The sequence below is a fragment of the Polypterus senegalus genome, chromosome 14, assembly GCF_016835505.1.
Source record: "Polypterus senegalus isolate Bchr_013 chromosome 14, ASM1683550v1, whole genome shotgun sequence".
Lineage (NCBI taxonomy): Eukaryota > Metazoa > Chordata > Cladistia > Polypteriformes > Polypteridae > Polypterus > Polypterus senegalus.
Genome location: NC_053167.1, coordinates 120,982,761 through 121,009,686, shown reverse-complemented (window position 1 = coordinate 121,009,686; position 26,926 = coordinate 120,982,761). Strand labels below are relative to the sequence as shown.

The window sequence follows — 26,926 nt, the reverse complement described above, 5'->3', positions numbered from 1 at the left end:
AATGCTTTGGAGAAATTCACTGAACAATACTTTGTGCAACTCAAGTAGTGGTAAAGATAAGTGCATAATCAGGAATTTAATAAAAACCTAACTGAACTAGTCTTAATGTTCCTTGAATTGGACACAAAGGAGGCTGTAATGAGGCCTAATTATGCTGTTGCTTAGTCAGGTAGCTACTGAGTAATTACAATGTAAATGTGCTGTTGAAAGAGACAGTAAATGTAGAATATCGTCCTCTTTTCTGCTTTTTCCCTTTTTTTTAGTTTCTGTGTCAGTAGTAATGCATAGAATGTAGTCAGTGGATCCAAATGCAATTTGTTGGGATGGCGCGACTATTTCCCAGTCACGTCTGTAATGTTCAAGTGCATTATGCTGTAAAACCTGCTGATTGATCTCAGGCATCTTGTCTTATTTCTTAACCTTGATTAAAAACATGTATATTTACCTTAGATACTGTAAATCCATTTTTATCTTGCATATCACCAAATAAACTGCAAATGATTAATCAAATTATATTCTGTTATGGATTAATTGAAGAGACACCCCAGGGTTATAAAAGCTTACACATTCCATAGTCCATTTTCAGCATCATTTGTACTGAAAGAAAACATTTATGTAAGCACAAGGAGAGGGCAGACCTTCATATTTCCATCACTCATTCTGAAGTGCTCATTATTACTTTTTTTAGCTACCTGTAATTTAAATAAAAAGGCTAACCAGGCTATTAATTATACAATATGAAAATATGCCTAAAGTAAGGAATCATTTTAAATTAAAAGAAAATCTCTGAGGTTGTTCTTACTTATTTTATTTTAAATTATTTTATGCCATTTTATGCTATTAATTATTTATGATCTTTTTATTTTATATTTGAAAGTTAATTACTTTAACATTGTGTGTTTTTATTATTATTTTTTAATAAGATGGGGTTAAAACATTCATGTATGAGACATCTCCTTGAACATGTTGCCCTCTGCCGTGACTGTTAGAAACAGATGTCAGCATTACAAAATGAAAGATATTTTTTAATACTGAAATAGATTTAAATATTTTTTCAGAGTTAAAACAAAGTCTCACTATATTTTCTTTATTCATCTACATTTTCTATACTGAAAGCCTGGAATGGAAAATGCAATTACCTGTCTGCTCCACAAGGTTTATTCTCACCTGGACAAAGCTGGCAGCACTGTGAGGATTTTGCTTTTTGATTTCTCCAGCGCCTTCAATAAATCCAGCAAACCTTGTTAACAGGTAAACTCATAGATATGGAGGTGGATGAGCCTATGGTATCCTGGAAAGTGGACTATCTGTTGGGCAGATTGCAGTTTGTGAGACTCAAGGAATGTGTTTCTGATATGGATGTGAGCACCACTGGAGCACCACAAGGAATACTCCTGTCTCCTTTTCTCTTCACCCAGTACACCTCTGACTATAAATATAACAGCAGGTCATGTCATTTTCAGAAATTCTCAGGTGACTCTGCACTGGTGGGGTGTATCGTTAAGGGGAACGAGAGAGAGGAGAGGATTCAGGTGGCGAACTCTGGTTCTTGGTGCAAAGAGAATTATCTGCATCTTAATATCAGTAAAAACTGGTTACTGAATTTCAAAGAGTCTCTGTGCGGTCGTGCAGGGGATCCGTAGCGTGTCCCATAACTGAGCCTTTCCTTTTGATTAGCTTGTTAGTTCAGTTGTTCTCTGTTGAAGTGATGTTATCAGCCCAGCACACCACAGCCTAGATGATCACACTGACCATCACAGAGTTGTAGAAGATGTGAAGCATGTCGGGGTGAAATTAAAAAAGCAAATATTTATTTGTTTTTTAAATTGCACTTTTGTCATTGCTGGCAGAAATGCTAGTGCCCCATCACCCATCGACACCACCTCTCTAATAACAGTCAATTTTTCTGCCCTCAGGAGTCAAGAATTTGTTCTTTTTGTGTATGACTAGATCTTGGAATTGCTGGTTTAGAACCATGAATGCTATGTCTTTGTATTTTCTGCTTTAGTGTGGTTTCTCAAGTAGATGCTTAATCCCAGATTAATAAAGTGGATGGCTTGTTGAATAATTGAATCAATTGCTATGGCATTTAAGGTGGCAAAGTTACAGGCGTTCCCTTATTTGAACCGCTATCCATGATATTTATATGTTAAGTTGGGTTATATTTATATTGTCGCATGCGGCTGGGGGTGGAGCCCAGCCGGGACGCCCAGGAGGACTGGAGGAGGGCTTGTACCTCCTCCAGACCGCGAGGGGGTGACAGCCCTGGTTGTGTTGGGGGCCACGGGTAGAGGGCTTGGAAGCCCAACCCTGTAGGGGCCCGTGGCCACCGCCAGGCGGCGCCCCGATGCCTGAACAACCCTGGATCTCAGCACTTCCGCCACACCAGGAAGTGCTGGGGGGAAGAGGAGCAGGGACACCCGAAGGGCTTCCGGGTGCGCAGCCGGCACTTCCGCCACATGGGGGTGTGTCCGCAGGAGATTGCCGGGAAGCAGCTGTAGCCCATCCGGGTTCCTATATAAGGGGCCGCCTCCCTTCATTCAGCGGCGGAAGTCAGGTGGAAGAGGACGGAGCTGGACAGACGACTGGAGTTCAGCCAGAGGACAGGCATTTGGGACTGTGAGAGGCCCGGACTTTTGGGGGACGTGCACTAAAGTTTGTATATATTGTATATAGTGGTGGTGAAAATAAACATGTGTGTTGGGTGTAAAATGATGTCCGTCTGTCTGGTCCGGAGCCCATTCCACAATATATAGATCTATATATATATACGTATAGATATATCTATCTATCTATCTATCTATATATATATATATATATATATATATAGAGAGAGAGAGAGAGAGAGAGAGAGAGACTTTATTAATCCCAAGGGGAAATTCACATACTCCAGCAGCAGCATACTGATAGAGAACAATATTAAATTAGAGTGATAACAATGAAGGTATAACAGACAATAACTTTGTATAATATTAACGTTTACCACCCGGGGTGGAATTGAAGAGTCGCATAGTGTGGCAGAGGAACGATCTCCTCAGTCTGTCAGTGGAGCAGGATGGTGACAGCAGTCTGTCACTGAAGCTGCTCCTCTGTCTGGAGATGATCCTGTTCAGTGGATGCAGTGAATTTTCCATTATTGACAGGTGCCTGCTCAGTGCCCGTAGCTCTGCCACAGATGTCAAACTGTCCAGCTCCTCGTCTTTATGCTGCCTCCCCAGCACACCACCACAAAAATTTCATGAATTGTCTGCATTCTTGAGTAATTCATTTTTTTGTCCCCTGACTGCAAATATTTTATGCTTCCCATTGAAATTTTTTGAGATGCCACATATCCTCTATGTTAAGCTGGACCAATGGTAAACCTCCTTGCAAAAGTTCGTGAGAAATTAATTCAGCTTTTTTTGGGTGATTGGTGAACAAACAAACCACAAGATGTAATGTGACGGTTGAAATGAGGTCCTTAGTATGCAAAATGAATAAATAACTTGAAACAAAGCTGAAAAATCCATAGGATGGACCGAGTATTACAGTTTTATTACGTAATTAAGGAAGACAGTAGTTTCCAGGTCTGGCAGTCACATTCATTAATTGTGGCACCAGAGAGTAGTAACGTTATTGCAAGTAACAATACTTGTGACAACAATGACCCAATAAACCTTTGAGCTTAGTTTAACATAAGCATGGCACGTACAAAGTCTTCTACTTGTATGTGGAAAGTAGCTAATTTAAAAATTTACCAAGACACTAGAAAGAAGGAGGGATAGCTACAGTATTTCATCTGTATGCTGAAAAGAATGTAAGAATGGAGTATATCCCAGCTATAGAACATAACCCAGTTATGGCACCAGTCTGTAAGAGGACCCACTAACATATTCATCTACATATCCAACTTGGAATCACTAATCGACTTATCCAGGGTCATGAATGCATGTCAGTGGATCACTCTCAGGTACTATCCAGGGACAAGAGGGGGTGCTGTAGCTGATCATGTCCTCTCATTTCCCTCAACAAAGCTGAAAAGACACCCAGTGAGGGACCTGACTCTGCCTCTTCTGGTCTCCTGCCTATAAATTATGGAGTCATTGCAAGGAGGTGTTACTCTTTGAGCAGAGCACTCCACATGTCGAAGCTCCTGCATACCTGCTGTTTCCAGAAGGAATCCTGACCTTGAAGCCAATATTTGACTATTCTCGCCTTAGAGTGCCTGTACTTTTTTTAAAATTTAGGGTAGAATAAAATGGGATTGACCCAGCTGGCGCCTCAACATTTATTGAACAGACTTCCTCACCTGACCTCACCAGCATCTCTTTGAGAGGACATAGGAGAAAAACCTACACCGACAGGAAGAAAACATTCAAACTCTACCTAGACATTAAGTTGGTATGGATTCAAACTAAGGATTCTGGATTCATTAAGGCAGGAGCGTTACCCATTGCACCACCCTCTTATAAGAATTTACTCCATATCTCTTTTATGAGATCTACAGCAAACAAGCGATAGAAGTACCTAACTGAAAAAAGCACAGTCTAATTGTAATACAAGTGAAAGAGAAGGGGCACATCAGATATTGCCGTGACCTTATAGCTGTCCTCTTGTCTCCGTCTGTATTCCATTTCTCTGAAAGGAATTGAAGTTGGCAGCAAAACAAGCAGAGTGAAACCTTGCCACAGAAAAGCTATATGAACATAAAATGATGCGTTTAAAATGTATTTTGAATGTCTGGCATTTATCCAGAGAACAATTTAGCACCTCTAAAATGAAAAAAATGCTGTGTATCAATGTTTTGCAAAGAAAGAAAAGCAATTATAATGTATATATTACAGTATATACTGAATTAAGTTTCCTTTTAACAATTAGTATGCTTTGTTATCCCTTTAATATACTGTACAACATTCATCACATTCTCATGCTGTCTCAGGATACGACAGGGAGAAGATGTGGGAAATAGAAATGATTCTGTTCCTTGTGGTTGGGGACATTTAGTGTCTCCATTAGAATTGCATTAAATGCTTCTCCCATTGGTGCACTTTATCAGCTTTAATAGCACTAATGCTTGAACAAGAGTGCTGAGTGGGTGGCACAGTCGCTATTTTTTAATGTTCTTTTTTTTAAATGCAACAAAATGATTATTCACAGTAAGATGGTTCTGGTTGATGGTACTACCTTGAGAGTGGTTACATTTGTGAAGTTTTTTTCAAAAGTAAACATTGTCAGAAATGTCATATGCACACAAGTCACACGACAAGAACCAACTGTAGCCCCACATAAGGGTTCATTTAGGATTGCCAGACAACTTTACCTGCATAATATCTTTAGGAACTGGGAGAAAAACTCATGCAGACATGTTGAGAATGTGCAAACTCCATATAGACAACAACCAGGCACTGCTGCCATGAGGCAGACTGTCTAACACAGTTGACCCTATATACCTCAGACTTCCAATACAACTCCGAGTCCTGCCACGTGCAAAAGTTCGCTGACGACACTGCTATCATGGGCTGCATCAGGAGTGGGCAAGAGGAGTATAGGAACCTAATCAAGGACTTTGTTAAATGGTGCGACTCAAACCACTTACACCTGAACATCAGCAAAACCAAGGAGCTGGTGGTGGATTTTAGGAGACCCAGCTCCCTCCTGGACCCTGTGATCATCACAGGTGTCTGTGTGCAGAGGGTACAGACCTATAAATACCTGGGAGTGGAGCTGGATGATAAATTGGACTGGACTGCCAATACTGATGCTCTGTGCAAGAGAGGACAGAGCCGACTGTACTTCCTTAGAAGACTGGCATCCTTCAACATCTGCAATAAGATGCTGCAGATGTTCTATCAGACGGTTGTGGCGAATGCCCGCTTCTACGCGGTGGTGTGCTGGGGAGGCAGCATAAAGAAGAAGGACGCCTCATAACCTCAACAAATTGTTGAGGAAGGCAGGAGCTATTGTAAGCATGGAGCTGGACAGTTTGACATCCGTGGCAGAGTGACAGGTGCTGAGCAGGCTCCTGTCAACTATGGAGAATCCACTGCATCCACTGAACAGGATCATCTCCAGACAGAGGAGCAGCTTCAGCGACAGACAGACTGCTGTCACCGTCCTGCTCCACTGACAGACTGAGGAGATCGTTCCTCCTCCGCACTATGTGACTCTTCAATTCCACCCGGGGGCTAAACGTTAACATTTTACAAAGTTATTGTCTGTTATACCTGCGTTTTTGTCACTCTTTAATATTGTTTTTTATCAGTATGTAAAAGTAGATGGGAACAATTAAACGGCTCACAGAGAGTCACATTTCTGAACCAATCAAAAGCCTCAAGAATGTGAAGCTTGGAGAAGGGGCAGAGTTTTTAAAGAGCAAAGATCAATGGTGCTTTAGTTAACTTGGTCTGATAGACAGTAAGCCTGTGGTCACAATATGGGAGTCCAGAGAGTTTAAGGTGTAAAATTGGGTCAGACACAGGAAGCAGAGGCTGATGGTGTGAGGAACCCAATTAGAATTGGCTGATGTTAAAATGGGCGTTCCACAAGGGTCAGTGTTTAGGGCCATGGCTATTTTTAATATATATAAATAATTTGGATAGGAAAATAAATAACAAGCTGATTAAGTTTGCAGATGATACCAACCATGGTGGATTGGCAGATAATTGAGAATCCACTAAATCATTACAGAGGGAACAGAATAGCATACATACAGGCTTGGGCAGATCTGTGGCAGATGAAATTTAATGTAAGTAAATGTAAAGTGTTACATGTAGGAAGTAAGAATGCTGGGATTTAGGAGTCATAGGGACTCAACACTATTAACTACCAGACAGTGTTCAGATACCATTAAGAAGGCTAATAGAATGCGATGTTATATAGCGCCATGATGTGTATGGTACAAGTCCAAGGAGGTTCTGCTCAAGTTTTATAACACACTGGTGAGGCCTCATCTGGAGTCCTGTGTGCAGTTTTAGTCTCCAAGCCACAAAAAGGAGACAGCAGCACTAGAAAAGATTCAGAGAAGACCGACTAGCCTGATTCCAGGGTTACAGGGGATGAGTTATGAGGAAAGATTAAAAGAGCTGAGTCTTTACAGTTTAAGCAAAAGAAGATTTAGAGGAGACATGATTGAAGTGTTTAAAATTAGGAAGAGAATAAGTCCAGTGGATTGAGACTGTGACTTTATAATGAGGTCATCAAGAACATGGGGACACAGTTGGAAACTTGTTAAAGGTAAATTTCACACAAGCATAAGGAAGGGTTTCTTTACAAAGACAACCTTAGATATATGGAATAAGCGACCAAGTAGTGTGATAGACATTTTGACTTTAGGAGCCTTCAAAACTTGACTTGATGTTATTTTAGAAGAATCAAGTGGATAGGACTGGTGAGCTCTGATCGGCAGAATAGACTGTTCTTGTCCATATTGTTCTAATGTTTGTTCTAATGAGTAAACCTTTGGAAAATCTCCTGAAAAGACCTTCATTAAGCATATAAATGCATGTTGTATGTGCAGAGAATACTTTGCACTTGTTTAAAATAAATGTAACCTTTTGTAAAGGATAATTATACTTTCAAAAGACATTCAAAGACATCATTGTGCTAGTGGTAAAAGTGTACGATGCTCAATGTGGTGTCTGCTGATCTCCATTATAATACTGCTGCAGTCAGTCTGAACCAATTTTGCCCCCATCTACACACCACACACTGAACGCCCACCTCTTTCTGGTTCTGGCGTGTTTTGTCTGCCGCTGCCCGTTTTTGTTTTTTGTTTTTTTTTTTGGTTTTTCATTGTTTTTGTTGTGTTTGTTGCAGGATCTTTCTTTGTGTTCCTGATTGGGACCTTCTGAGTCTACTTTCTTCCCTTGAACATTTTGGAGACCTACGATTGTTTGGAGATCTACCTGCAGTTGTTCCATTGCCTTCATTAAAGATCTCGCTGGCCGTCTTAGGGTTTGCACAAGCTCTCGCTTGCTCATGACACTTCTGTCTGACCTGGCATACTGTGAGTAAGTTGCAACCTTTTGTTCAGTTGTCTGCCTTTTCTGCTCTGGGGCTGGCTGGCTGGCTAACGTGTTTTTGAACCTTTGTGCCAGGGTGGCATGTTGGGGAGTAGGTGGCTGCATGAAGAGTGACTAGTTTCTACTTTATATAATTTTTTCCTGGATCTGATCCCCTGTTCTTCAGCTTATGGGCTAAAGCGTATGCTTTTTCATGGCGCTTGCTTATTCATCTGTTGAGCTGAGGAGTGTAAACTGGATGCCTCACCTAGGAGCTGGATTATATAATCACTGTGTGGCTCTAGGAATTTTAAGATGGCCCCGCTACTGTATATACATCGTGGTTCTCATTGGAGGATGCGCTGAAGTATGCCCTCCGGTTCTCTGACCGTCAGTTTAAATCTTTTCTGCTACTGGATTTTCTCTCTGTGGATCAAGTGCTAGGGGTGGAGGAGTTAACTTTGATAACATGCGCTCACTTCAGTAATCACGTATGATAAAGATCAATCAAAAAGACCGTGAAACACCTTCAAACTGCTCCGTGAAGATGGCCTTAATGAACGTTCGGTCCGTAGCCAACAAATCTTTTATTTTAAATGACTTTTTTACGTCTCACAACCTGGATTTTCTATTAATGTCAGAGACTTGGTTAAGTGCTGGCGACTCAATTTCTCTCCATGATCTCTCCCCTCCTGATTGTACCTTTTTAGCTCACCTAGAATCGCTGGTCGAGGGGGTGTGCTTGCTACAGTCTTTTAGAATCGTTTTAAATGTACACTTTTGACCGTAGACAATTTCTCCAGTTTTGAGGCTCAGTTGTTTAAAATTGATCTTGTAATTCCTGTACTGTGTGCACTGGTTTATAGACATCCTGGATATGATAAGGATTTTGTCCCGGGGTTCTCAGAGTTCTTTCATGGTGTTGTGCTCTGATAGAATGCTGATTCTGGGAGGTTTTAATATTCATGTCTGTTGTCCGATAAAACCCCGGTTAAAGATTTTTTAAGTTTTGTGGACTCTTTTAATTTTCCTCAGGTAGTATCAAATCCCACACATCAGATAAAACATACATTGGACTTAGTTCTAACACTTGGCCTCTCTGCAAATAACCTGGAGATCTTTGACGCCAGCATTTCTGATCATTTTCCAGTTGTTTTTGAAATTACATTTTTGAGTCCACCCATCAATTTCACTAAATCACAGCACTTTTTCGAGCAGTATAAATGCTGACACAGCGCCGAAATTCTGTGATATCTTCCCTGACAGTTATTTACCCTTGGTGTCAGAAGCCCTCTCTGTGTGTCCGGATATTGCTGATATAGCTAAGCTTCTCGATCTCACTTGTAAGGATCTGGTTGCACCCTCAAAGTTAAGGAGATCCAAGATAAAAGCCAGTGTTCAGCCCTGGTTAAATGAGGCCATTCGTGCACTCAGACAGAAATACAGGCTGGCTGAATGGAGGTGGAAAAACGACAAGCTGCAGGTCTCTTATGAAATTCTCAGAACTCGCTAGAAGTCCTATCAAGAGGCTGTGATAGCAGAACAATCACCCTTTTTATCATGTCTTATTGTTAATGCTGATCGAGACCTAGGGTGCTATTTAGCACCATAAACACTCTCTTAAACCCACCTGTCAGCGGCTTCCCTGAGAGTGTGCCTGGGACCTGTGAGCTTTTTCTCAACTATTTTATAAATTAAATCCAAGCCATTCATTCCAGCATTACCCTTCCAAGTGTTGATTGCCATGGGATGACACCAGCCCCTCTAAGGCAAGCCCTGTTTATTTCCTTTCAACCTATTTCTTCTTCTTAGCTAGATGATATAATCCTGCATATGAAACCTTCCAGTTATTCCCTAGATATCTTACCCTCACACCTATTTAAAGATACTTTCTGAGCTTTTAGTCTAAAATCTGGTATAATGCCAGATAACTTTAAACATGCAATTGTTCAGCCTTTGCTGAAGAAGCCCACACTTGATCCTACAGCTCTATCAAACTATAGGCCTACTTCTAAGCTTCAATTTGTGTCCAAAACTATGGAGAAAGTGCTTTATTTGCAGTTTATTTTATATCTGGAGGATAACAATGTATATGATGTGTTTCAGTCAGGTTTTAAAAAACTTCATAGTACTGAAAAGGCTTTGCTGAAGGTGAAAAATGATATTCTATTAACTTTGGACTCGAGCTCTTCTGCAATCTTGGTCTTGCTGGATCTCAGTGCGGCATTTGACATAGAGGACTATGGAGTTCTGTTAAAACGGCTTGAGGATGAAGTAGGCATTCAAGGCTGTGCACTGAATTGGTTTGTGTCCTACCTGAAAGGCAGATCTGTGTCTATTAACATAGATGGGAATTTCTCTCAGCCAGCTCCTCTCACACAAGGCATCCCACAAGGTTCTATCCTGGCTCTCCTTCTATTTTCCCTTTATCTGCTCCCCTTGAAAGCCATCTTTTACAAACATGATGTTGTGCATCATTGTTATGCCGATGATATGCAGCTGTACCTCAAAGTTAGTTCTGACATCACTTCATCTGTAAAAAGAAACCCTTTGAGGACATTAAGTATTGGATGGCACAAAATTTGTTACAGTTAAACGAAAATAAAACAAAGCTCATTATTGTTGGTCCTACCACATCTGCAGTTGAAATCGGCACTCAGTTAGGCTCCTTGGCAGCAATGATTCATAATGATGTCAGAAACCCATGTATCATTTTCAAGTCGTCACTAAGTTTTGAAAAACAAATCTCTGCGGTAGTAAAGTCCAGTTTTTACCAACTGAGTCAAATTTCTAAACTAAAATCCCTTTCTATCACAGAAGGACTTGGAAACAGTCATTCATGCCTTTATTACATCTCACCTAGATTATGGTAATTCCTGATATGTGGTACTGCCCAAATCTGCCCTGTCGCTCCTTCAGCTGGTTCAAAATGCTGCAGCTAAATTCTTAATTGGGTCAAGAAAAAATTATCATATCTCCCCCATTTTAGCTTCTCTCTCCACTGGCTACCAGTAAGGTGTCGCATTGATTTTAAAATCTTATTGTTTGTTGTTAAACCTTAAATGGTCTTGCTTTAAAATACATCTTTGACCTCTGTCACCCCTGTGTGGCACCAAGAGCACTGAGGTCATCTGGACAACTTCTCCTTGTAGTGCTAAGATCTCAGCTGAAGTCTAAAGGAGACAGAGCCTTCTCAGTTGTTGCTCCTAGGCTTTGGAATGACTTGTCTTTTGACATCAGGTCTCATCCCCTATCAAGGTTTTTAAAAGTTGGCTCAAGATTTACTCGTTTTATTGTTTTGCTTTTCGCTGTGTATGATGGGATTGTGGCGGCTGTTATAATTAGTTGTGTTATTGATCTGCTTCTGCATGATTGTTGGCATTGTGTTTACTTTGATGCTTCTTTGTACCGCACTTTGGCACAACCTGTTGTTTTAAATGTGCTTTTATAAATAATCTAATCTAATCTAGTCAGTAATGAGGTTGAAATAAATGACAGCTACGTCCATGAAAAGATAATCTCTAAAATTCACATTTCAACTAAACGGTGTGGCTGGTGCCCTGTCCAGGTATTGTTTCAGCCATGCACCCAGTGATTTCTGGCTCTAGTTGCTCCATGACCCTGCCATGGGTAAGGAAATTATGATAATGGATAGATGAACAGAATAAACGATGTGTCCTCACAGAAAGGTGAAAAGAACCGTCATTGAGCAAGTTGTTAAACATGAACACCAAGAAATGTTACTTTCGGCCCTCAGTGTACCCAAACTAGGAAATTTGCCTAATGACACTGACACGTCTCCAGGAGAACCACAGACAAGGCTGACAATGTCTCACGCCATGTTTAAAAGAATAACTAAAGTAAGTTAACATTACTGTCTAATTGGAAATGCTAAAACTGCTATAACTGAATATATTCACAGTGTTTTAACTTTTAACTGTTGTCACAAACATGTGACTAGGAGGACGTTGTTTGGACCAAGCAAAGGTTATTCCACGCCAGGCCAGGGGGTGGTGGGGTGCACTAAACCTTCTCCTGTTATCTCTGCAGACCAGCTGTGGGAAAACCTGTCTGATTCAGAGCAGATGACGTCACTTCCAGTTCCGGCGCCCAGAAGAATATCACTTCCGGCACCCAATCTGACATCCGAAAAACATCACTTCCGGTTCCCTTATGTCACTTCCTGTCTGGTCCCTTAAAGCTGCCATCTTTACAAACCCTCGACAGTTCTGTTTTGGACTCCGTACTGAGAAAATCTCTGTACTATTTAAAGAACCTTTTGCATTTAGGAATAATATACGGGTGGCTGGCCCAAACCGTTTTAAGTGTGTCGAGTCTATTCCTTTTACAGTGGCATAGTCTTTGTTTTGGTCTGACTTCCGTTCTCTCCAGGAGGTCATCATTCTGCCGACAATGCCACTGGAAGTGGAACCGGAAGTGATATTCTTCTGGGTGCCAGAACTGGAAGTGATGTCATCTGCTCTGAATCAGACAGGTTTTCCCATGGCTGATCTGCAGAGATAACAGGAGAAGGTTTAGTGCACCCCTCCACCCCCTGGCCTGGCGTGAATTACCTTTGTTTGGTCCATACAATGTCCTCCTAGTTGTACGTGTGACACTGTATATACAGTATGTATATATAAACACTATTCATTGCTCTTATGCCATGTTGTAAAGCAATACTGAAAATGTCAACAAGATATACCGCATACACTGCATAAATAAATAATTAAGCGTCAAGTGGGTGCTGAGCTCTTGAATAGAAATTCTACAGAAATTTTACCCTTCTTTTTTCTCTCAGTGTCAAATTACTTTTTTACTCTACCTGTCTTTCCATACTTATTTTACCTATTTGTCTAATGCAAGAATAAAAAATTGGACAGTGCAACCCTGAATATTTTAAAGGCATGTACTGATGAATCATATGCTCAGGGACACAAGAGGAAATGAATAGGGTGATAGTCTGCTGCAGGGCATTCTCAAGACATCCGTCACTTCAATCCAAATTGATTCGACACTCAACTTTCATCCTTAGCTTTGGGGGGAAAAAATGGAGTACAGATTTAACCCAAGCAGACACCGACAGACTGTGCAGACTCTACACAGACAGTAATTTAGCAAAGGATTTAAATCTAAGACATCGTAGCATAAGAGCTAAGTGCTGTGCTACTACCCTTTTTCTTAAACTGGTGACAGAAAAATTACGTATTATACCTAAGGAATTGTGATGGTTTATTTCAAGTCAGTAGAAAAAAGGCTCAGGCAAGATTCACAGACAATATTTAGTTTATATTATACTGTGATCAGTTGTCACACAAGTGCACCTGGGGATCACATTTCAGGTTCTGAGAAGGTAAGTACTGGTGCTAACCATTTCTTCTCTCTCCACTGCAGTTTCAAGAAGACATCAGGAATCTAACATCGCCAACAGCGCCTGGAGAAGGGTCTGCCACCTTCAATGTGGGTAGCCATTAAAACGGGCAGTACCTGGAAGGAAGCATTTATTATTCTGAACATTGTAAACATCTTCATTGGTAAATGGTTGTTAGGGGTTGGTACTACTGCCTTACAGATCCTGCACATTGGGATTGAGTCCTCTGTTCATTTGCTGTTTCAAGTTTCCCTCTGTATGTGAGTGGTTTTCTCTAAGGTACACTTGGTTTAATTTCAATTATATTTGTTTTAGGTTCACTGGTGATTGTGAATTTTCTGAGTGAATGTGTGTGTGTGTGAGGTTATGTGATGGACTAGTACCCCATTGCCTTCTTTCATATGCTGCCATGATAGGTTCTGGCCTCCAAAAACCTTAAAAAGTTTTGAGAGGATTTGTGAATATGAAGTAATGGAAATATTTGTATTAAATGACTTGTTCTTAGTCCTCATACTAATAAATAGAGTGTTATTTGCATTGTTTATACTATAACTGTCAGTTTCAGGAATTAATTTTGCATTGTGATTTAAATAAGGTCTTTACAGAATGCAATAAATGCCTGTTTTATGTATTTCTTGAATCTGTGTGTATCTTCAAGGACAAAGACTAAAATGAAAGTAAAAACTGCTTAGAGCAACACGTGAACAACCACACTGCATATATTTCTGCAAGGCGTTATAATCAATCCGACTATATAAATCAATTGGGCTTCGTTTTTTTGTTTGTATGAAATAGTGTCAAACCCTGGAATATAGCAACCAGAACCTGACAAAAAAAATGTGAGTATCATGGATCAATTTCCTGTTAAGTTCAATTTTTTAATTTAATTTTGTTTTTGCATGTCGCTTTCCCCCTCCCCAAGTACAGACCCAGTCCATGTGGACAAATCTTTATCTTCAGTACATTAACTGGAAATTGATAAATCATTCATTGTCATATACAGTGGAACCTTGTATTTCAAGCATAATTTGTTCTGGAAACGTGCTCATAATCCAAAGCACTCGTATATCAAAGCAAATTTCCCCATAAGAAATAATGGAAACTCAGATGATTTGTTCCACAACCCAAAACTATTCATATAAAAATGATTAATACAAAATATAAAGTAAAAATACATAAAACAAATTAACCTGCACTTTACCTTTGAAAAGAATCATGGCTGATGTGAGGGAGACAAGAGAGAGGAGGGTTATTGTGTGGACGACTTTCACTCTAACTAACGGAATCCCTGCTATCTGTTGGCTCACTGGAATTTTCTTCTTTTTTTGCGACTTTAACAAGGAAACCTATCCAATGACAGTTGCTTTTGCCTGAAGAGTCACTACACTTAGACACAAAATAAAAAAATGCTTTATGCACTGTAAGGTTAATAAACTCTTTTGGGATTCCACCCAATGGGACAACATGCGGAAGAGCGTCCCGAAGCAACCGCAGGCTCCCAGTGCTGTAGCAGTTCACCGTAAAAGTGAATCCGAAAAGATTGCGGTCGTGCTATAAGCGCCTGCCATTTAAAGGTGATACAAGGAACATTATACAGTAAATGTGCAGGGCACAGTATTACTTGGCCACTAACCTGACCACTACCCTGCCTGATTGCTGTGTCTGTGCATAGGAGAGTGGTAGATTCCGCTACAATAAATAACCGTGCTGTTCTTGTTTCAAGCTGAATAAAGCTGGTGTCGCTAAAGTACTGAGACTCAGCTTCGTGTTTTGGGGACCAAGACAGCGAATCACACGTTACAACACACGTACGTGGTCACAATGCTATAGTAAATAGTATACGCTCGTACGGATGTTGACTATATGAGTGAGGCACGCCCACTGAGACAGAGAATGGGAGACAATTACCCACAATCCTGCAGCGAGAGAGAGAGAAGAACAATCAGCTCAGTTGTGATCACGTGACGCTCAGCAGACAAAGTGTATACGTACTACTCATATTGCAAGACCTCACTCGTTTATCAAGTTAAAATTTATAAAAAATTTTAGCTTGTCTTGCAAAACACTCGCAGACCAAGTTACTCGCAATCCAAGGTTTTACTGTACATTAAAACACAAATTACATGAAATGCACACTAAATTAAAGTAGTTTCTGTTTGATTAACATAAATAAATCATTACCATTTTAAGTCCATTAATACTCTAATGAGCTATGGTTAGTTGGCAATGGAGAAGAAGAAAGCAAATAAGATAAACCAAAGGCATCAATGGCAGACCAAGTCACAGCTTTGATGACCTAACCCAACTTGACAATCATACCTTCTCTGGAATTGTACAAATTTAATATACCAACATGGACAAAGTTAGTACTACTCCACAAAATAGAAGAACTCACAATTGTCTTTGAAATAACTTGAAATTGACAAATGTCATTTTTTTGCTCTTAGCTATTCCTGAGTGCTTTTAGCTGTGTGTTTTGGTTCATTGTCATGTTGCAGGATCAATGACCCGCGACTGACACAGAGCTTTCTGACACTGTACGTTTCACTCCAAAATGTCTTGATAGTCTCAAGGCACCCCATGCCATACGCAGCAAAGCAGCTCCAAAACATAACTGAGCCTCCTCCATGTTTCATGGTAGGTATGGCGTTTATTTCTTTGAAAGCTTCCTTTTTTTATTTGTGGACATAGAACTGATGTGACTTGACAAAAAAGCTCTAGTTTTGCCTCATTGGTCCAAATGACATTCTTCCAGAAGCATTGTGGTTGTCAATTTGTATTATTTCTAGTCTGGCTTTTTTATGTTTTTCAATCAAAAATTGATGGATGGTGTGATCTGACACTTGATGGACCTTGACCTTTAGCTTAATTCTCTTTGGAAGTTGTTCTTGGATTTTTGTTTACCATTCTCACTGTCTTTCTGCCCACTTCTGGGGTAAATTTTTCCTCTTGTAGCTGTGTCCAGGGAGGTCGGCTACAGTCTCTTGGACCTTACGCTTCTTAATAATATTTGCAACTGTTGTCACAGGAACATCAAACTACTTGGAGATGGTCTTAAAGCCTTTGCTTTTAACATGGTTTTCTATAATTTTTTTTCTGATCTCTTCAGACAGCTCTCTGGTCCATTTGAGTGTGGGTCACATGATGACAACAAACAGCAAAATGACGACTTTTCTCCATTTAAATCAGTTGAATGACTCATTGCACGATTGGAGACATGTGTGATACTAATTAACAGCTACAGTTGTGCTTGAAAGTTTGTGAACCCTTTAGAATTTTCTATATTTCTGCATAAATATAACCTAAAATATCATCAGATTTTCACTCAAGTCCTAAAAGTAGATAAAGAGAAACCAGTTAAACAAATGACACAAAAATATTATACTTGGTCATTTATTTATTAAGGAAAATGATCGAATATTACATATTTGTGAGTGGCAAAAGTATGTGGACCTTTGCTTTCAGTATCTGGTGTGACCCCCTTTGCAGCAATAACTGCAACTAAATGTTTCCGGTAACTTTTGATCTTCCTGCACACCGACTTGGAGGAATTTTAGCCCATTCCTCCGTACAGAACAGCTTCAACTCTGGGATGTTGGTGGGTTTCCTCACATTAACTGCTCACTTCAGGTCCTTCCACAACATTTCGATTGGATTAAGGTCAGGACTTTGACTTGGCCATTCCAAAACATTAACTTTATTCTTCTTTAACCATTCTTTGGTAGAACGACTTGTGTGCTTAGGGTCGTTGTCTTGCTGCATGACCCACCTTCTCTTGAGATTCAGTTCATGGACAGATGTCCTGACATTTTCCTTTAGAATTCTCTGATATAATTCAGAATTCATTGTTCCATCAATGAAGGCAAGCCGTCTTGGCCCAGATGCAGCAAAACAGGCACAAACCAAGATACTACCACCACTATGTTTCACAGATGGGATAAGGTTCTTATGCTGGAATGCAGTATTTTCCTTTCTCCAAACATAACGCTTTTCATTTAAACCAAAAAGTTCTATTTTTGTCTCGTCCGTCCACAAAACATTCTTCCAATAGATTTCTGGTTTGTCCACGTGATCTTTAGCAAACTGCAGGTGAGCAATGTTTTTTTGGAGAGCAGTGGCTTTCTCCTTGCAACCCTGCCATTCACACAATTGTTGTTCAGTGTTCTCCTGATGGTGGAACATGAACATTAGCCAATGTGAGAGAGGCCTTCAGTTGCTTAGAAGTTACCCTGGGGTCCTTTGTGGCCTCGCCGACTATTACACGTCTTGCTCTTGGAGTGATCTTTGTTGGTTGACCACTCCTGGGGAAGGTAACAATGGTCTTGAATTTCCTCCATTTGTACACAATCTGTCTGACTGTTGATTGGTGCAGTCCAAACTCTTTAGAGATGGTTTTGTAACCTTTTCCAGCCTGATGAGCATCAACAACTCTTTTTCTGAGGTCCTCAGAAATCTCCTTTGTTCATGCCATGATACACTCCCACAAACATGTATTATGAAGAACAAACTTTGATAGATCCCGGTTCTTTAAATAACACAGGGTGCCCACTCACACCTGATTGTCATCCCATTGATTGAAAACACCAAATGCAAATTTCACCTTCAAACTAACTGCTAATCCTAGAGGTTCACATACTTAGTATAATATTTTTGTCTCATTTGTTTAACTGGTTTCTCTTTATCTACTTTTAGGACGAGTGAAAATCTGATGATGTTTTATGTCATATCTATGCAGAAATATCAAAAATTCTAAAGGGTTCACAAACTTTCAAGCACAACTGTAGTTTGAAAAATCACTCAAATCCAGTTATCTGGGATCTTTCCAGGGGTAGCAACAAATGTGTCCTGGCCATTTTGGAATATCTTTGTAGAATAAACAATATTTGATCTCTTTCCACACTTGATTTGCTTTACTCTGTTGCATATCAAAGGCATACAGGTGTACAGGGGATAATGGCTTTTCATTTAATCATTTTTCAGGAGGCATACCGAGCTTCAATGAGCTGTAAGGGGACTAACAAATTTGTCCACTTCAGTGTCTATGTATGTCCATATTCCCAAACAGCATGTATCATAAAGTTGTGCAGCATGCAGAAAGGAATGCAATGCACAACATGTGGAAATTAATGTAGTGAATCTGTCAAAAGTAATAAGCACACACCAAAGACTCAAATTTGAATAAAGATTTTAAGGCTGATACAGAAATGTGTGTTTATAACCATATTACTGCATTCATTTTTGTACTACATTTCAGTGTACGTGAACGTGAGCCATTTCGTCCAGCTCATTTACTTGACAAACTGGATAATTTTTTTTTTTTTACATGGCCAGGCATATACAGTATTACTTGGTTTAGAGCAATGTCATGTTGAAGTATGTGTAAAGTGCATAAGTTAAAGTTCTTGATGAAGAAAAGCAAGGAAACCTAATGAAGGCAGAATGTTTACTCACAATACTGTGTATAAGGAAGTAGTGAAAAGCCAAGCAAAATGACCCCTTTTATTGGCTAACTAAAAAGATTACAATATGCAAGCTTTCGAGGCAACTCAGACCCCTTCTTCAGGCAAGATGTAATGTGTATAAAGCAGTATTTTCTGCTTCAATATGGTATTTAACCCTGATATCCTATTACTACTACATAAATATGTAACCTTTTTTGTCCATTGATGAACTGAAAGCCAGAAGTCTACGTGACCATCATCATCATCAGGTCCTTCCATGAAAACCCTAAATACAAAGAGGACTGTTTGACTTATGTTAGGTAGATTGCCCAGAGGGGATTGGGCGGTCTCTTGGTCTGGAACCCCTACAGATTTTATTTTTTTCTCCAGCCTTTGGAGTTTTTTTTTTTTCTGTCCACCCTGGCCATCGGACCTTACTCTTATTCTATGTTAATTAATGTTGACTTATGTTTATCTTTTATTGTGTCTTCTATTCTTCTATTCATTTTGTAAAGCACTTTGAGCTACATTTTTTTGTATGAATATGTGCTATATAAATAAATGTTGATTGATTGATTGATTGATAAAGCACAGGTACTTTTACAGCCATTGGAACTGGGCGTGCTACTATTAGTGCAGACTGGAGAGACTGGCATACAGTCCACGAAACACAGAAATGAACATAGATGCCTTCAGACTCTGCGCACCACATAGTAAGTAGCTCCACTTTCAATTTTATATCCTCAAGAAGATTGAATTATTTGGCAGCTATTGTATAATAATAGTGATAATTTGTTTGATTTTTCATTTTTGAGCTTCCTAGACACACCAAAGGTAGAATATCTCACAAAATAATTTTTCCCATAAAAACAGAAAATCCAGGGCTGAAAGGGTTAATTCAACAAGGCGTTACGTAAGCATACAGGAATACAAACAACAAGCATTTAGGCATACAAGTTACATGTGGACATAGAATCACGTAAATGTAAAAGTTATTTTCTCATCCTTCTTTTGCACTTACAGCTGTAGTTGCTGTACACCCATCCAGTATTACAGCCTTTTTATCATGGACTGCAGGACGTGCTGTTATAATGATTTATAATTACATGTTAAAAGTAGCATGAAATTAATTTTTTTGTTATTGAATCTCAAGACTTGAATATTTCTGTCTCCTTTTCCAGGCTTATTATCCAACTGTTATGCACCTCATCCTCACTGAAACATATTTTAATGTTATAGATTTTGTACATAAAAGATATGTTGTATTGATCTATGCATTTTCTGTCCTCGCTCATCCTAACTGTCATTCTCAGCAGCTAACAACACAAGGGCAATAATTATATATTTTATAAACAACTCTCTAATTGCTTCCACTTTCAAATGTATTAAATGTAAAATTTGCTTGTCTATTTTTTCAATTAAAGATTCTGCCCAATACATTTTATAAAAAAAGATGACTATTCACCTACATTTAAATTGGATATTTAGTATAACACTGGAAAATAGAAAACAGTCAATTATCCCACTTGGAAAACAATAATTATATTTTGTTCTGAAGTAATGCAATTTCTCTTACAAATGTCCATTGGAAAACTTGGATTAATAGCAATGAATCACTTGTAAATAAAAACATTTTTTAGGGACTGCACCTCAAATGCAAGCATACGCCTGTATTGCATTAAGGCTGATTTGCTGGCTGATTTTCTGGGTCAGTCTGATCTCCAGTGTCTTTGTCTGTCATTTCACATGCAGTCTGAGAGTAGTTACGATGCCCAGGTGCATCTTACAATTGAGCTGTTGTACCGTAGTGTGAGCCAATTCTGTGATGTCAGAAATTTCAGTCGGATATCATGCACAGTGAGCCAATTTCCTAATGATGTCATCAAACTTCCCGAAAATCACTGTGCAGCGACCACAATGAGTCTATATTCTACTTCATGTCATGCTTATTTTTACTTTTTTGGTTTTAAAAAGCTATCATATAGCTACACATATACAACTAAATGTACAATGACAAAAGCATTATCAACCCAAAGTAAATACACACAAATGGTAAATAACATAGAATAAGCATAACTCTAGTTCTCTCTGTAGAATAAACAGACTGTGCTGTCCGAGCCTCAACCACCCGAATGTCCAGTTATGCCTTTTTCTTTTTTTTATACCTTTAGAGCATAGTAAGTAACACAGCACTTTTCTTTGTTGTGACCATGAAAAGCTTGTGGCCATACTATTTTTTTTTAATGGGTAAAGCCTTATTGCAAAATATCCATTGACAAAACTGTCTGTCGAGCCTGTACATGTACACGTTCTAATGCAGATTGAGAACATTCACAACAGGCAAGCTTATCATGCCGTGTGAGTAGTCTTTTGACAATGATTTCTTAAAATCACATAGCATATGCCCAGCATAGCCTAACTTTCTTTACTTACTAATAAATTTCTAGCTTTTAGTCAACATGTACAGGAGTGATTTGTGACAGATGGGTATCAGCAAGAGTGGAAGGGAAGGTCTACAGGACGGTAGTGAGACCAGCTATGTTCTATGGGTTGTAGACAGTGGCACTGACTAGAAAGCAGGAGACAGAGCTTAGTTAAAGATGCTAAGATTTGCACTGGATGTGATGAGGATGGATAGGATTAGAAATGAGGACATTAGAGGGTCGGTTCAGGTTGGAAAGTTGGGAGACAAAGTCAGAGAGGCGAGATTGTGTTGGTTTGGACATGTGCAGAGGAGAGACGGTGAGTATATTGGGAGAAGGAGGCTAAGGATAGAGCTGCCAGGTAAGAGGAAAAGAGGAAGGCCTAAGAGAAGGTTTATGGATGTGGTGAGAGATGACATGCAGGTGATGGGTGTAACAGAACAAGATGCAGAGGACAGAAAGATATGGAAAAAGATGATCCACTGTGGCAACCCCTAACGGGAGCAGTCGAAAGAAGAAGAAGTCAACATGAACAGAAAATGGTTAAAATAAAAAAAAAAACCTGTAGGCCTCTCATATCTTTTCAACTCAAAACTCAAAAGTTCAACTCAAAAGTTCAAAATTCCCATGTGAATAAGCTTCCTGTTTATAGAATATTTTCCTTTTCTAGTGAATATTTTCTTAAACTAGGGGTTGAGCGTTGCCATCTCTTTGGTTGTGACTCACCATTGTATTTAATAGGAAAAGGTTGTACGGTTTGTGAAGTGTCTTGTGATGGGTCGCTGAGGGCAGTTTAAGCAATCAATATTGCTACACTAAAATTTTTGGCGGGAGAACCCCGATATGAATGACTATTTATTTTGATTCTCCAAGGCCACACCACTGTTGTTGACGATTCTCCAAAAGGGAACTCCTCCTCAGTCTGACAGTCATCATTGACTGGTTCTCAAAGACACTAAGAAGGGCAAGATTGAGTTGTAAGATAAAATAAATTAAGATTCTAGAGGTATTTAACAACATTTTATGTACGTTCTGAGCATACGAATGGATGGCCTGACCTGGATTACGTGACATGAGTAACATTTGATTTTTTCATGGACACTTTTTATATTTTATGCAGATGTCCAAGTCAGCCACCATGGGTGTCAATTCTACCAAAAACGTTATCTCCATTCTCCATGAAAACATGAGATTACATTTTTTTCCACATGGGGTTAGTAACATATATAAAAAAATACAATTTTGATTGAAGTATTCCTTTAATAAACTGTGGGTAATCCTGGAATTGATCAATAGCATGGGACTAGAGTGTATTTCTCTAATATGCAGCTAGATATCGTATGCCTACAGTCTGGTTAATCAGGTTGTTGAATGGTACTGTTCTGAGTTGATCAATTATGTATTTCTGCTGTTTATTCTTTAGCTGTGCATATAACTTAAGCATTTTTTCTCCAAGTCACCATGGCAGATTTTCAAAATGCAATGATGATTGTGTTTTTCAACTCTAGCAGACTTGTTCATAAATAGTTTGCTCTCAATGGGCAGACTGTTAATCAGCAACATTACTGTGAACTACTGAAGCATCTCAGGGAAAGAATCAGGAAAAGACATCTGAACAAGTGGCATACATAAGACTAGGAAAGTAATGACTTGGAAAATGCAAAGTCAGAATAAAAGCTGGTTCATTTATGATGGACACAAGTTGCATCCTCCAAACCTACCTTTCTCTTGGTAGTACAATACGGGGCTGTTTGTGACACCTTTTACTCAGAATAAACAGCTTGTAGACCACTCTTTGCGCCTTGCTATAAAGTGTTTTCATGCTGTTTTCAAGCTGGTCATAACGCCGTTGAAAGGCAGAATCCATTGACCACAGATACTGGATGGAGGAGATGTTGAGAAAGTAGTCCTGTGGCAGTCTCTTCACAAACAGTTTGAACTCATCTGTCACAAACACAAAAAGAAAAATCTTGTCAGTCACTTGTGGCAGCATCTGTAAGAAGTTATGTTTAAACTGTATGATAAAGTAGCAAATATTACAGCCTTCTTCAAACCACCTTAGCCAATTCAGGATTGTGGGGAAATGAGACCTATCCAAGCAGAAACAGGTGTATGGAAGGAAGAAACCCTAGATAGTGAAGACATTAGTGCATCACCAGGCCCACCTACTAAAATACACACTCACAACCTAAACCACAATGCATGCAGTTGATTTTGAACTTATTATGATCCCTTCACTTTCTGCATATTTTAATGTGTTGTAGGTCTAATTTTAAATTAATAAATTTGCAAATTTTATCCATCAACATACCCTCAATATCCATAAAGAACAATCAGAATACATGTTTCAAAAAGGTTTTTACATGTATTAAAATCAAAAACTGAAATCTCTTATTCATATAAGTATTCAAAACCTTTGCTGTGGCAATCCAAATTGTTGTTAGTTGCATCCTGTTGCTTTAATTCTCCTTGAGATTGGCCTAGAACTTGATTGGAGTCCAGCTTTGCAAACTGAATTGATTGAACATTGTTTAGAGAGGCATATGTGTACCTGTGTATATAAAGTTCCACTGAATGTCAGCAGAAAAACAAAACAATGAAGTCCAAGGAACTCTATGTAGACCTCATCAATCAAATTGAGGTGATACATAGACCAGGGTGAGGGAATAAAACCATTTCTAAAGCTTTGAGTGTTTACAGGAGCACAGAGTGGCCTCAATAATTGTGGAATGGAAGAAGTGTAAACCTCCAGGTCTCTTTCCAGAGTTGCCATCCAACCAGACTGAAAAACAGAGCAGGTAGGACCTTGATCAGAGAGGTGACCAAGGGCCCAACGGTCATTCTAATAGAGCTCCATAAAATGGGATAATCCCAGGAGCACAGTGGTCTCAATAAAGTATGAAATGGAAGAGGTTTTGAACCTTTAGGTCTCTTTCTAGTGATGTAACATCTCAGCAGCACCCCATCAATTATTCATTTAGGGTAGAGTGTCAAGGTGGAAGCCACTCTTGAGTAAAAGGCATATGACAGCTTAAAGGACTCTGAGAGCATGAAGAAATAGATGCTCTGGGTTGATGAAACAAAAACTGAACTCTTTGGGCAGAACTCCAAGCACTCTGTCTGACATAGACCAAGCTCTGCTCATCACCTGTCTAATATCATCTCTACGGTTAAGAATAGTGGTGGCAGCATCCTACTATGGGAGTGCTTATCACCTACAGGAATGGGCAGACTGGTCAGAATTGAGAGAAGAAGGTACAGTATGCAGCCAAATACAGAGAGATCCTTGAAGTAAACCTGCTCCAGACAACAACTGGCCTCAGACTGGAGTGATTGTTCAACTTTCAGCATGGTAATGACCTGAAGCAAACAGTCAAGACAACACTGGAGTGGCTTTGGGACAAGACTCCGACTGTCCTTGAGTGGCCCAAGCACAGTCAAGACAAACCTTATAAAACATGTGGGGGAGTGACCTGAAGATGGCAGTTGAGAGGATCTGCAGGGAAGAATGGGATTAGCTGTAGCAGCCTACCTGGGGAAAGCTTGTAAAGACTTACCCAAGAAGACCTGAAGCTTGGAATTGCTAACAATGGGGCTTCTACAGAGTAATTAATTAAGGGTCGGAATGCTTGCATGAATGAGAGATTTTAGTTTTTGATTTTGAATAAATTTGCAAACCTTTCTGCAACACAGCAAATGTATTCATTTCAAATTAAATCTGCAGCACAAATGAAGTGTGTAAAAAGTGTAGGGTTCAGAATACTTTCTAAAGTCACTCTTTCTTTAGGACACATATAGCTCCCAAAGGAAACCCAAAGCAGGCACAGAAGAGTGAGCTTGCAAACTCCATACAAGCAAAGGCAGGAGCAAAAATACAGCATACATACTCAACGGTAATATTAAAATATGACTTTACCTGATTTATTTAACTCTGAAATAAATACATCTAAACACTTCATCACTATTGTCATCATAATCACTGTATTAATGGTCATTTTCCAGGTTTACCTGGGGTAACAGGTTGACCCTTAAATCTTATTTCTGTACTCTCCACAGCCTCAGGCATCCTTTGTGATGAGATCCATTCTTTTCATGACATCTTACACCACCTCCAACCACATCTTTTTTGGCCACCCTCTACACTTCATCCCCTCCTCTTCTCTCTTTGTGCATCTCTACCCCTACACCTTTCCACATACCCAAATTATTTTAGCACAACACCCGTTTCTTCCGCAGAAACTGTTTTTCTTAACACAGCATTTTTCCCCTCAGTATCTGTCTTATAATCTTATGATCCATTTCATTTTTAATTGTTATTATATATATATATATATATATATATATATATATATATATATATATACTGTGTATATATATATATATACTGTGTATATATATATATATATATCCATCCATCCATCTTTCCATCCTCTTCCGCTTATCCGAGGTCGGGTCGCGGGGGCAGCAGCTTAAGCAGAGAGGCCCAGACTTCCCTCTCCCCGGCCACTTCTTCCAGCTCTTCCGGGAGAATCCCAAAGGCGTTCCCAGGCCAGCCGGGAGACATAGTCCCTCCAGCGTGTCCTGGGTCTTCCCCGGGCCTCCTCCCGTTGGACGTGCCGGAACACCTCACCAGGGAGGCGTCCAGGAGGCATCCTGATCAGATGCCCGAGCCACCTCATCTGACTCCTCTCGATGCGGAGGAGCAGCGGCTCTACTCTGAGCCCCTCCCGGATGACTGAGCTTCTCACCCTATCTTTAAGGGAAAGCCCAGACACCCTGCGGAGGAAACTCATTTCAGCCGCTTGTATTCGCGATCTCGTTCTTTCGGTCACTACCCATAGCTCATGACCATAGGTGAGGGTAGGAGCGTAGATCGACTGGTAAATTGAGAGCTTTGCCTTACGGCTCAGCTCTTTTTCACCACGACAGACCGATGCAGAGCCCGCATCACTGCGGATGCCGCACCGATCCGCCTGTCGATCTCACGCCCATTCTTCCCTCACTTGTGAACAAGACCCCGAGATACTTGAACTCCTCCACTTGGGGCAGGATCTCTTCCCCAACCCTGAGAGGGCACTCCACCCTTTTCCGCTGAGGACCATGCTCGGATTTGGAGGTGCTGATTCTCATCCCAGCCGCTTCACACTCAGCTGCAACCGATCCAGAGAGAGCTGAAGATCACGGCCTGATGAAGCAAACAGGACAACATCATCTGCAAAAGCAGTGACCCAATCCTGAGTCCACCAAACCGACCCCTTCAACACCCTGGCTGCGCCTAGAAATTCTGTCCATAAAAGTTATGAACAGAATCGGTGACAAAGGGCAGCCCTGGCGGAGTCCAACTCTCACTGGAAACGGGCTCGACTTACTGCCGCAATGCGGACCAAGCTCTGACACCGGTTGTACAGAGACCGAACAGCTCTTATCAGGGGTCCGTACCCCATACTCCCGAGCACCCCCACAGGATTCCCGAGGGACACGGTGAATGCCTTTTCCAAGTCCACAAAACACATGTAGACCGGTCGGGCAAACTCCCATGCACCCTCCAGGACTCTGCTAAGGGTGAAGAGCTGGTCCACTGTTCCGCGACCAGGATAAAACCACACTGTTCCTCCTGAATCCGAGGTTCGACTATCCGACGGACCCTCCTCTCCAGAACCCCGAATAGACTTTTCCAGGGAGGCTGAGGAGTGTGATCCCTCTATAGTTGGA

The 26,926-nt window shown here is 40.2% G+C and overlaps 1 protein-coding gene across 1 annotated transcript in view; it reads right to left on the bottom strand.

Moving 5' to 3' along the window:
- Nucleotides 1-26,926, bottom strand: part of LOC120514865 (BMP/retinoic acid-inducible neural-specific protein 3-like) — a 472,658-nt gene that overhangs the window by 11,273 nt on the left and 434,459 nt on the right. Inside the window, exon 7 of the mRNA XM_039735477.1 lies at nt 22,936-23,158. Coding sequence (XP_039591411.1) covers nt 22,936-23,158 — 223 coding nt within the window. The remainder of the gene's footprint in view (nt 1-22,935; nt 23,159-26,926) is intronic.